The 11,434-nt window shown below is 38.6% G+C and overlaps 2 protein-coding genes across 3 annotated transcripts; one reads left to right on the top strand and one right to left on the bottom strand.

Moving 5' to 3' along the window:
* LOC107630762 (probable polygalacturonase) lies at positions 5,432–7,713 on the top strand. Its single transcript, XM_016333987.1, has 6 exons — positions 5,432–5,615; positions 5,737–6,078; positions 6,154–6,274; positions 6,368–6,542; positions 6,670–6,740; positions 6,827–7,713. The coding sequence occupies exons 2-6, from the start codon at positions 5,740–5,742 to the stop codon at positions 7,531–7,533; spliced, it is 1,413 nt and encodes a 470-aa protein (XP_016189473.1). The 5' UTR covers positions 5,432–5,615; positions 5,737–5,739; the 3' UTR covers positions 7,534–7,713.
* On the bottom strand, positions 8,027–10,937 carry LOC107630763 (mitogen-activated protein kinase homolog MMK2-like). 2 transcript variants are annotated; one of them, XM_016333989.2, is made up of 7 exons: positions 10,201–10,937; positions 9,705–9,983; positions 9,471–9,600; positions 9,257–9,394; positions 8,836–9,168; positions 8,557–8,740; positions 8,027–8,467 (listed from the first exon to the last, which is right to left on the bottom strand). In XM_016333989.2, the coding sequence occupies exons 2-7, from the start codon at positions 9,905–9,907 to the stop codon at positions 8,292–8,294; spliced, it is 1,164 nt and encodes a 387-aa protein (XP_016189475.1). In that variant the 5' UTR covers positions 9,908–9,983; positions 10,201–10,937; the 3' UTR covers positions 8,027–8,291. The 2 variants fall into 2 exon arrangements, with proteins under 2 accessions (XP_016189475.1, XP_016189474.1); XM_016333988.2 differs by lacking the exon at positions 10,201–10,937 and adding an exon at positions 10,068–10,190.

Raw genomic sequence — 11,434 nt, 5'->3', positions numbered from 1 at the left:
AAATTTCTCTAAAAAGCTCAAAACAGAGGGACTAGTTTTCTTTTTTCCAACGGTTGGGACTGTATTGTATCAAAAATAAAAAAAGAAATGAAATCTTGGAGAATTCATGCATTGGAGGGGTTTTGATCCCCTCTATATTCAACCCAAAATAAAGATGTACAAGGCTTCAATGCCCTGATTCAGAAGTCAGCACAAAAAATTTTTGGTTAACGACATTTTTTTTTCAGATAAATTAGATAACTTCTAATTTTAAAAAAAATTATACCATTTAAACTATAGTTTATTTATAGCATGTTGTTTGTTTGATACATATTCCTACTAGGAAAGAACTAGAAGGAAGAAACAATGGCCTAGAAGAACTCTGACCCAAAAATAAAATGAAACAATAGCATTAAAAAAAAATTGGGTATGTAACGCAAAGATATGGCAACTCATTTTCTCCTATTTAACCAAAAAAACATACATTATTCAAGACCCAGTCCAATTGAAAACATGGCCCAAAAGAAGTATATTTTTTTGGTTTAATTTTATTAATTTTTGGGCAAAATAAACGATTAAATCAAATGAAAGACCAAATTACACAATTTTACCAGATTGAAAAATGTTATTTAGATATTCTAAAAGCACACTCTTATGTAATTCGAATGAGTCTCATTCGAATTAGACAAATCAACACTAATTCGAATTAGTAGTGATGCTTGTAATTTGAATTTAGCCAATTCGAATTATGCATGCATGTAATCTTAGGGTAGTTCCAACCTGGGTGATTCGAATTATGCATGAAATGACGTCCCTAGTAATTTGAATGAGTCTGTTTCGATTTATATATATATAATTCGAAATTGACTACTTCGAATTATCAAGCTCCCGACGTGTACAAATATGGTGTGAACATGAATTCCTCCCATTAGAGTGAAACACAATGGCTAGTAAGGAGAGTTTTTTAGTGTTGGTGCACTATAGAAGGTCGATTAAGAAAAAAATACGTTATGGTATTAAATTTACTGATAAAGATCCTCTCAGTATTTTTCTAAAACCTACAACTAGTTTCGCTCACTTTCTAAATTCTATAAAACAGAAACTGGGGTTGCAAGGCGTGAAACAGGTTGAGAAGTTATTCTATCGCATTCCGATTTCAGGACACCTGAACTGTTGGCAAAGCTTGTAGATGTGGTCTCTAGTTCATGTGGTTCAAACCGGAATATCCAAACTCCAGCAACGGCAGTCTGTTCTAGTTCAAGACCTGTTGGTGCATCATCCGTGCCTGTGATTGCACCTCAAGAAATGGTGGTTGCCTCCCCGTCCTTCGCAGTTGATCTCAACCGCAGTGGTGACAGAGAAGTTCGTATTATTGATAGGGCGCCGATTTCATTACAGCGTATTGCACCGGATAGTATAGACGATGCATTGCCAGATGAAGATGATGCTGATGATGTGGAGCCAAACATCATTGCCGATGATAGCGGTGATGACATAGCAGCAAGTAATCCAGCTGGGGCTGGCGGAGCGTTCAGCTCAGAGACTCAGTAGTACCCCCCGCACTTTTCATCTTTGGACTTGGATGTCATGAGACAGGAGGGGGTTCCTGGTGAACCTATTGGATTTGGTGCCAGAGATACTCAGGGTGCCGGAGGTCTATCAGAGTTTCAGATTGGTCAGCAGTTTCAGGATAAAGAGGAGGTCGTATTAAGCGTGAAGACATATAGCATCCGATGTGGGGTACAATGCAAAGTGGTGGAGCCTGATTATCGCAAGTACCTTGGGAAGTGTACGGAATTTGGCAACGGGTGCACATGGTTGATTAGGATCAGTCTCCGCCAGCATAGAGGTATTTGGGAGGTAAAATGGTACAATGGACCTCATACTTGTCTGGCCACGTCGATCTCGAGCGATCACATTAGTCTTAATTATCATGTGATCTCGGTCTTCATACTGCCAATGGTTAGAGCTGATGCAGCCGTCTGTATCAAGGTACTGCTGAATGCGACAGAGGCACATTTCGAGTTTAGGCCGACTTATAGGAGGGTTTGGTTGGCCAAGCAGAAGGCCGTGGCACAGATTTACGGAGATTGGGATGAGTCATACAATGAGTTGCCGCGATGGGTCGTAGGTGTGCAGATGACGATGCTTGGTAGTGTTGCAGTGTTGAGGACGAGTCCTGTGTGAGTGGGTGGGCAGATAGACGACTCGCAAGCCTATTTGCACCGGCTTTTTTGGACATTCCCACCGTGTATTGAGGCATTCTGGCATTGCAAGCTGTTGGTCAATATCGACGGGACCCACCTATACGGCAAATACGGGGTTACGTTGCTAGTTGCGATTGCACAAGACGGGAACTCCAACATCCTACCTATTGCATTTGCACTCGTGGAGGGTGACAATGCTGAGTCCTTGTCGTTTTTCCTAACACTTAATAATTGTGACAAATAAAGCATTTGAATATAATAGTACCTCGAAGCCAAAGGTCAGCCGAATGTATCATATCCAGCGGTCTAAATTCAGAAAACCGCCAGAAGATCCATGACTGAAGCAGCTGTAATGGTCCGGCTAACTTCACCACGTGTCTATTCGTCATGCGGCACATGCACCGGTATAACCATGAGAGAGCAGCTGATTCCTAGTTGTACCCACCCATGTCTTCAAGCTTGGCTACGTATGGCAGCCACCTAATGTGAATGCGAGTACCAGACTTATCACCAAATAGCTGAGTCCCAAATAGCATCATGATATAGGCTCGGGCATACTTTCCAACAGTGGGCTCATTGGCACCATCAGGAAGCTCTCCGAATGTCTCCTGGAACTAGCTACACTTCACTGCGAACTTCTGGATGCAATTCGCAGGAGGCAATACACCCAGTAGCTCCTTAAACCACGCCTAAGCTAGACGACCACCCTCGATGTACATCTGAAAATCTGTCAGGCAACCACTAACATAATGTCCATCGATCGGCAGCCCTAACTAGTACGCCACGTCCTGTATTGCAACGCGAAAATTTTTGTGAAAATCTTTACCGACATTTTTCCTCCGTCATGCACCCCCACCATATTTACTACTCAAATTCTTCTACTTATTTGTAATCACTATCCAAATTAAAACTTTCTCTGTCGAATCTCTATAAACTAATAAATCACTAATACAACAACTCTATCTAACTTAACAACTCTAGATAATGACTAGCATTATAATAAAAAAAATGTGCTCACTAACCTTTTCATTGATGACACCAGCTATACGAGCCACTCCATCTAGACAATAAAGCCGGTCCAGATTGTCCCCCATCAACAGAATATTCGAATGTTGAGTACTTTCTTGCAGTTTCAGAATGGTGTTTTCTCTGGAATTTGGTGGGACAGGGGGTTGAATTTGTGGTTCAAATGAGCTGAACTCGAACTATATTTATAGGGCATTCATTGGTAATTCGAATGAGACCAATTCGAATTACCTTGGGCTGTTCCTTGGTAGTAATTCGAATTAGTCCACTTCGAATTAGTATACTATGGGCAAATCGAAGCACATTGTTTCGAATTACCATATGCTCAAAACAGGGTGAAATTCGAATTGGTTCAATTCGAATTAGTGGGGTATTCATGTGCATGCATAGTTCGATTCAGCATCATTCGAATTAGTAGTACATTTCGTCCATACATAATTCGAATTACACTGCTTCGAATTAGTATTGGATTCTATAATTCGAATGGGTCTTATTCGAATTACATACAAAAGTACACTTGGTAGATCCTTGTAACATTTTTTGTTTTGGTAGATATGTATAATATTGGCCTTCAATTGGTTTATATATGCATTTTGTCAATATATTATAGTGTTATTTTTTATTTAAAATAATTTATTTTTGTGTNNNTGTACACTAATTATGTATAGAATCAATATACTTTAACTCGGTTTTACATCTTTAAAATATTTGAGTTGGATTTAGATTTAATTGGTTTCGACTCTATGCTAATGCCCTTTGACTAAAAAGTAAAAACAGAAAGACAGAATGACCTATCATTGACCAAAAGATTAAAACATTTTGTTGCATTATTTATCATTGTAGTTGTTGTTCCAAGAAAAAAAAAATAATACTAAAAGGCTAGCAAAAATATATTATTGGGTTTGTAAACTAAAAATATTGGGTTGATAGTGTTTTTTGGAAATGAAATTCTATTTCATTTTGAGGTAGCTAACCTCATCGCTTTATTTTGATTTTTCTTAGTGAATTTTAACTCGCAAAGTCAGTTACCTTTCAAGTTTCAACATTATTACTACTTGACCAAAAAACAAAAGGGGTTTAAACGGTTAATTTCTTTTTTCTCGCTTTGAAAAGACGTGCTAATAATCCTTTCTTTAAGGGGCAAATTGCACGGGCTATGCTTCTTTGTTGAGGCGAGAGGTCCAACCATTTTTGTTCCAAGAAATTGAAGAGAGGCTCGTGAAGAGTTAGCCATGGCAACATCAGCATCATGGGGTAGTCTTTGGCTCTTTGCGATTACTTAAATTCACGGGATGGATGTTAATTATTTAATTATTTGATTTGGTGATGTATGTGACTAATAATAGTATGCAGTTATGCACATTGCGACAAGGTTCCGTGACAATTCCGGGCCCTCCTTGCCATGGCTAATTAGTAATATTTTAATAAAATAAAATAATCGTTCTTTTGGATTAAATTAATTAAATAATGGTACTATTTCCCAACCAATACCCATAATTGGGCAAGGCCAAGGGAATCTTAATCTATTACTACTTCAAGCATTAGTAAATAAGACAGGAACATACACTAGTGCATCCACAGCATATTTCCACTCAATTTAGCATAATTATATGAAACTTGTGAAGGTTAATGGTGGGTTGGTGTGCGAGGTATTGGGCACCATTGAAATGGATATAGAGGGAGATAAGTGATGTGTGTCCATTTTTTAATTGGTGGGAAGATAAGGCACGCACCAATTGAAGACACACTAGGACTAGGACTAGGGCATGCCCACTCCACTCTTGTAACAGATCAGAGGCAACACACAAGCTATAGTGAGTGGGGTACAAGGGAACCACAACCACATGTCAAAGAGTACAAAGACTGAAATGGCCTTGTAATAATGCCATTTTTTCTTCTATATCCATTCACACCTAATCCAATGAGCAGATGAAAAATTAGACTTGGATTCTTATAATGTGAATCATAAACAAAATTTTATGACGATGAAATTGTTGTTCACACGAAACATTTCTCGGAATCATAAGAGTCAGACTAGTCAGTTATGAAGCCCAATAATTTTAAAGTCTTCCAAAAAAAAAAAAAAATTAAAGCTTTCACATGCATTCTATAACTTAGTAATTTCCTACTACGATATGTAACTGTAGATCCAGTAATTCCGTTATGTATTCCTCTCAAACTCTTTTACCCTATCAATCATGTGCCAACATAAAAGAAAACCATATCAACTGATCACATGAGAAATAAGAAATGTGATTTATGGGACCGGGAAGCATAAATGAAAGTGACATAGTTAATGCCCTATAACAATGTCACTAATATATACACCTAGAATGTCTTTCTATGTAAACATACCAACATCTAAAGTCTAAACTCGGCATCTGTTCTCCGAGAAAACCTCAGGTACAATAACAATAACAAATTCGTTTCTCTCTTCTATGTTTCTTTCTTAGCATTAGGAATCAAAGCATGTTGATTCGTTTTGTTGAATGCATATAAACTGTTTGAAATGTGAATTTGTCAGGTCATGGATACATTGTTATTGTTACTACTAGTTCTTATGGTTGCCCCACCATGCCTAAACATGGTAGAGAGTCGCAAGGCTCCAATTTCGGACTACTTTGAGTACAGTGCTGTTAACTGCAGAGCTTACAGTGCATCGCTCACAGATTTTGGTGGTGTTGGGGATGGAACAACTTTGAACACAAAGGCTTTTCAATCAGCCATAGATCATATGAGCCAGTTCTCATCAACTGGAGGCTCTCAACTCTTTGTTCCTCCAGGAAGATGGTTAACCGGTAGCTTCAATCTCACTAGCCACTTCACTCTATTCCTACACCAAGATGCTGTCATCCTTGCCTCTCAGGTATATGATATGCAATATGTTTTTCTTTTTAACTGTTTCAATTTTATGTTTGTACTATTGAAACTTTGGTATTAGGATGAGAGTGACTGGCCACTCATTGATCCCTTGCCGTCTTATGGCCGAGGGAGGGATGCGCAAGGTGGAAGGTATAGCAGTCTAATTTTTGGAACCAACCTTACAGATGTGATCATCACTGGTAATGAACTCAAAAGATATTCTAGGAATTTAAAGTCTAGTCCAACTTAAAGAATTTCCTTCTTCTAATGATTGATTTCAAATTTATTTGCAGGGGACAATGGTACAATAGATGGACAAGGCGATGTTTGGTGGAAAAAATTCCACAAGGGGGATCTCAGTTATACTAGGCCGTACCTTATTGAAATAATGTATTCAGAGAATGTTCAGATATCTCATCTAACTTTGGTCAATTCTCCTTCATGGAATGTTCATCCTGTATATAGCAGGTTCATCATTTCCCCTCTTCTCCTTTTTCTATTTTCAATATTGAATTAATAATCACCATTCACCAACACTGGAAACATCAGGCAGGGCAAGCTCACTATAATTTCTAATATATGAATTTGAATGCAGCAATATTGTTGTTCAAGGCATCACAATACTTGCTCCAGTTAATTCACCAAATACTGATGGAATCAACCCTGGTATGTTCAGCTAACACCTACATAACTTCCTCAATATGGCAATATTAACACACTAAAACTAAGGTTTCAGAATGCTTATGATGCAGACTCATGCACAAACACAAGAATTGAGGACTGCTACATTGTTTCTGGGGATGATTGTGTGGCGGTTAAGAGTGGTTGGGATGAGTATGGTATAGCATATGGAATGCCAACGAAACAACTAGCAATCCGGCGCCTGACATGCATTTCACCAACCAGCGCTGTGATAGCATTGGGGAGTGAAATGTCCGGTGGGATTGAGGATGTGAGGGCTGAGGACATTGTAGCCATCAACTCAGAATCAGGTGTTAGGATCAAAACTGCTGTCGGAAGAGGAGGCTATGTTAAGGACATATATGTGAGAAGGATGACTATGAATACCATGAGATGGGCATTTTGGATGACAGGAAATTATGGTTCTCATGCTGACAACAACTATGATCCCAATGCACTTCCTCTCATTCAAAACATCAATTACCGGGACATGGTTGCTCAGAATGTGACTATGGCAGCAAGATTGGAGGGTATATCCAATGCTCCATTCACTGGCATATGTATATCCAATGTGACTATTCAACTATCAAAGAAACCTTACAAAGTTCAATGGAATTGCACCAATGTGGCTGGGATTTCTAGTGGTGTGACTCCAGAGCCATGTATGCTGTTGCCAGATCAGGGACCGGAGAAGATTGGGGTATGTACCTTCCCAGAAGATGGTTTGCCCATAGATGATGTCAAGTTCCAAACTTGCACTTATGCAAGGCATTTATGACTTATGACAGTGTAAAAGGAATAACCATACTTCATCAGAACAATGCAAATTGACAAACACAACAATGAAAATTTACATGTTTTTATTATCTGCTTCTGAAACTCACTGATTGTATTCACTCACTTCGCAGAATAAAAAAACCGGTAAAAGCTTAAATAACATATGATCCTTTTCATTGTAGTGCTGCATTCAGTATTGTTTATGTAGGCTACTAGGATAGTTTCATTATGCAGAGTTTAGTATTGTTTGCCATGGCATTGGGATAGAATTCAAGCCATGTTCAACAAGACATGCAATATAATTTTTTGCTCATTTTAACATAAATGCCGATATCACATTGAGTTACATTTTCAACAAGACTTTCAAGCACAAAATTTATTTTCATTTAATTCGTCAACTGTGAAAAAAGAAAAATCCTCATCAATGACCCTAAGTGAAAGGCAGGCTTCATAGGAGTGTAAGAAAATGCTGGTAAATCTAAAAATCGAAATTGGGAAAGATAATTGTTAGGTATTAATAAGAAAAAGAGTCCATAAGTTTGCAATGATATTGGGTCCCCAGAGTGTCCTAAAGCAAAGTCGAGCATAATACAACAGATTTAATTATTATTTGTCTAAATGCTTGTAACATCCACGAGAAATTTTGTTTATAGGGTTGGTGACATTTAAGTCTAAGATTACAAAGGAAGAGAAGTTTGTTGTCCCTAGCAAATCATCTGCATAGGATGATGATGGTATTTATGTGGTAACAGAAATCAATTAGTGAGAAGGTGGATCTGGATTGAACTTGACAGATTCCCTCCATATGAGCTCCTTGACATCCTCTTCAGTGCATGTTGGATGCTCAAAGTCAAAACTGAATGGCCTCGGACAAACCGGCTCATCATTGATGTTGTGAAGTGATGCTAGATATGGATGACAAAGTGCCTCATCAACTGCATCATATTCATATTATGTTTGATAACATCATTTAAGTAATTAAGCCATGATGAGTTCAAGAATGGTGCATATATAATATACAAACCTGTGATGCGCTTGTTAGGATCAAACATGAGCATCTTTTCTAGGAGATCAAGTGCCTCAGGCATGACATTGGGGAACCTAGCAGCAAATTTTTGCTTGCGGTACTGCGGAAGCTGCTTGATGTATCTTCTTGCATTATCACTTCGGAGAAACCCAAGGCTGGCATCGTCAGGTGAACCTATCAACTTTTATATATGAAAAGGGAACACAGAATAGAATTGTCAAGTGGTTGATCTAATCATGAAATGAATGAATGAATGTATTAAGTAAGTCTATATACCTCAGTAATGAGCCTAAGTTGATGAACATAGTCCTTGCCAGGGAACAAGGGCTCTCGGGTCATAATCTCACCAAGAATGCAGCCCACAGACCAGACATCAATGGCAGAGGTGTACTCAGAACAGTTAAGGAGCAGCTCGGGGGCACGGTACCATCGGGTGACAACATACTCTGTCATGAAATCCTGCTCAGAAGTAGTCCTTGCCAATCCAAAGTCGCCAATCTTGAGGTCGCAGTTGGCATTCATGAGCAGGTTACTCGGCTTCAGATCGCGGTGCAACACATTCGCTGAATGCACATATTTCAGTCCCCGTAACAGCTGGTACAAGAAGTACTGCACCCCAACCCAACCCAACCCAATCAATCAATTCGAAAATAATGATAACAAGAATTCAAAGATCAGAGGAAGCAGCAGAGTGTACCTGACAGTGGCCATCAGTGAGAGGTTGGTCAGAATGAATGATGTGATGAAGATCAGTGTCCATCAATTCATAAACAATGTATACATCGTTGAACGTCTCCCTTTTCGGTGGTCGTATTATATCCTTTATCGCAATTATCTGTCAAAAGATTATTATATACCAGTTTCAGACTCTCTATCTAACTAAGCACCTTAACACAGATACTCATACATACATTTTCATGATCCATGTGACGAAGGAGCTTGATTTCTCTGAGTGTCCTTCTAGCATCAATAATGTTGTCAAATGCGTTACCAATCTTCTTGATGGCAACTTGTTCGTGCGTCTCTGAGTTCACAGCAGCACTGATACCAAACGCACATCATGAATCAACTTGGTTCATGTAAGAAGAAGAAGAAGAAGAAGAAGAAGAAGAAGAAGAAGAAGAAGAAGAAGAAGATTAGGTTACCAGATGATGCCATAAGCACCTCTGCCAATGGGGCGAATGGGAGGGACATATTTGGAAGTCACCTCGAACAAGTTGCCATACACATTGTACTGTGCATATCTGCCTCCATGGGTCACTACCCTCTTGATTTTAGCGTCCCCTGTTGCCGAACCAGAACCAGAACCAGAACCAGAACCAGCAGAGCTTGACTCTTTCGTTGCCATCTTCAGCTTGCCTTCAAGTTTTCTCTATCTCGTGTCTCTGATTCCGTTTTGTTTCTCTCTACTCAAATCCTATCATCTGTAGAGTCGTCCAATTCAGGTGACCAGTAGGATAACATAACAATAATAAAAAAAATGAAAATAGAAATTAGAAGATAGATACTTATGGTCTTGGAGCAAACATTTGTTGCAAGCTAAGCTAATCTTGACACGTTGTAGCTAGAACCCATGAAAAGCTAAGCAAAAGAGTAGTTGGAGTAATTGAAATGTTTAAATAAAAATCTTTTTCGCGGTACCTGTAAAATAAAAGGCCTGAGAAGTAACGTGATCTCTAGCTGCTAATAAAAGCATTGCATGTAGCTAGTTTGTCACGAGATGTATAATCCCCAACATGGTTAGTTGAGGCTCTAGAACCTGGGTTTGTTTCTCTTTTTAGGGTTGGTGTACAGAACCATGCTCCATTCTGAGTTTCACGAATTGCATATGATGTGGGTTGGTTGCTTTGAGTATTAAAAGTGGGGTGTCCGTGGTTTACAAATTCCCACGTATAGCAGTCGTTATGATATCAAAAGAGAAAAAAAGATGAAATGAACATGACTCGAAAAGGATTTGTTGGAAAGAAAGCAATTATATTGTGCAGGTGTACGTACGTTCGTTCGTATGATCAGTATGTTGGCCAAAGCAATTAATTAGCGTCAACACATCTATATAGCTCTCAATTGTTGTGAGATGCTATGAAATATGAGATACAGAGTTGATCATTTTTGGGGTCGAAGTGGAAGTGGAACCATCACATTCGCATGTCTCATGTCTTGCTCTTCGTTTGAATAATCGTTATCAACAAATAAACGCTTGTGAAAAGTATGCTTCAAAGATTGTCAACAACGTCCTCAATAAGCATTACAGCAGTATGTGCAAAACAAAGTAGTAACCATGTTAGGATAAGACATTAGGTGAATCTCAAACAAGCTCTAAACTAGTAAACTACATGCAAACCACACAAACTAAGTTCCTCTTCAAACTTCAACTGTAAGAAATGAAAATTTTGCCTTTTTCACTTGCATATTGTTATTAACTTATTATACAGTTCTTCTGGGGACATGATGAGAATAACAACCGATTTGGGCGTTTTCTTTTTTGGACTTTATGCTGACAAATAGCTACCACAAAATTTAACTAAACAGTAGCCCAATGCAGCCCACAGTTGGTTTTGTGAAAAATCGTAAGCCCACGGTTGGTTCATAGGAATGGGCCTATTCCAATCGCTAGGTCTTTTGGACTAAGTAAAGCAAAACCAAGACCTAAATGAAACCGAAACAAGTGCGGCTGTTAGATCGAATAAAAAATCCGACCCAAGTATACCAAAAAAATTGACCCAAAAAAGTTCAAATCAGAAACAAAAAGATAGCGTGCGGGTAGTGTGCGAACTGCGAACCAACATTCCACACGTAACATCTATTTGTTAAATGCAACTATTTAAATGAATATGGCAAAAATATTTTTTTATAAAGATATTTTGTTAAAAAATTA

This window comes from Arachis ipaensis, chromosome B03 (genome assembly GCF_000816755.2).
Source record: "Arachis ipaensis cultivar K30076 chromosome B03, Araip1.1, whole genome shotgun sequence".
Taxonomy (NCBI): Eukaryota; Viridiplantae; Streptophyta; class Magnoliopsida; order Fabales; family Fabaceae; genus Arachis; species Arachis ipaensis.
Note: the sequence above shows the minus strand (reverse complement) of the source record. Positions and strands in the feature narration are given on the sequence as shown.

Bases quoted from the DNA above. Each gene is read 5' to 3' on its own strand.
- LOC107630762 (XM_016333987.1), top strand. From the start codon at position 5,740: ATGGATACATTGTTATTGTTACTACTAGTTCTTATGGTTGCCCCACCA. The intron at 6,079-6,153 runs GTATATGATATG...CTTTGGTATTAG, and splicing joins CTGTCATCCTTGCCTCTCAG to GATGAGAGTGACTGGCCACT. The intron at 6,275-6,367 runs GTAATGAACTCA...ATTTATTTGCAG, and splicing joins TACAGATGTGATCATCACTG to GGGACAATGGTACAATAGAT.
- LOC107630763 (XM_016333989.2), bottom strand. From the start codon at position 9,907: ATGGCAACGAAAGAGTCAAGCTCTGCTGGTTCTGGTTCTGGTTCTGGT. The intron at 9,395-9,470 runs GTATGTATGAGT...ATCTTTTGACAG, and splicing joins GTCACATGGATCATGAAAAT to ATAATTGCGATAAAGGATAT. The intron at 8,741-8,835 runs GTATATAGACTT...CATATATAAAAG, and splicing joins AACTTAGGCTCATTACTGAG to TTGATAGGTTCACCTGACGA.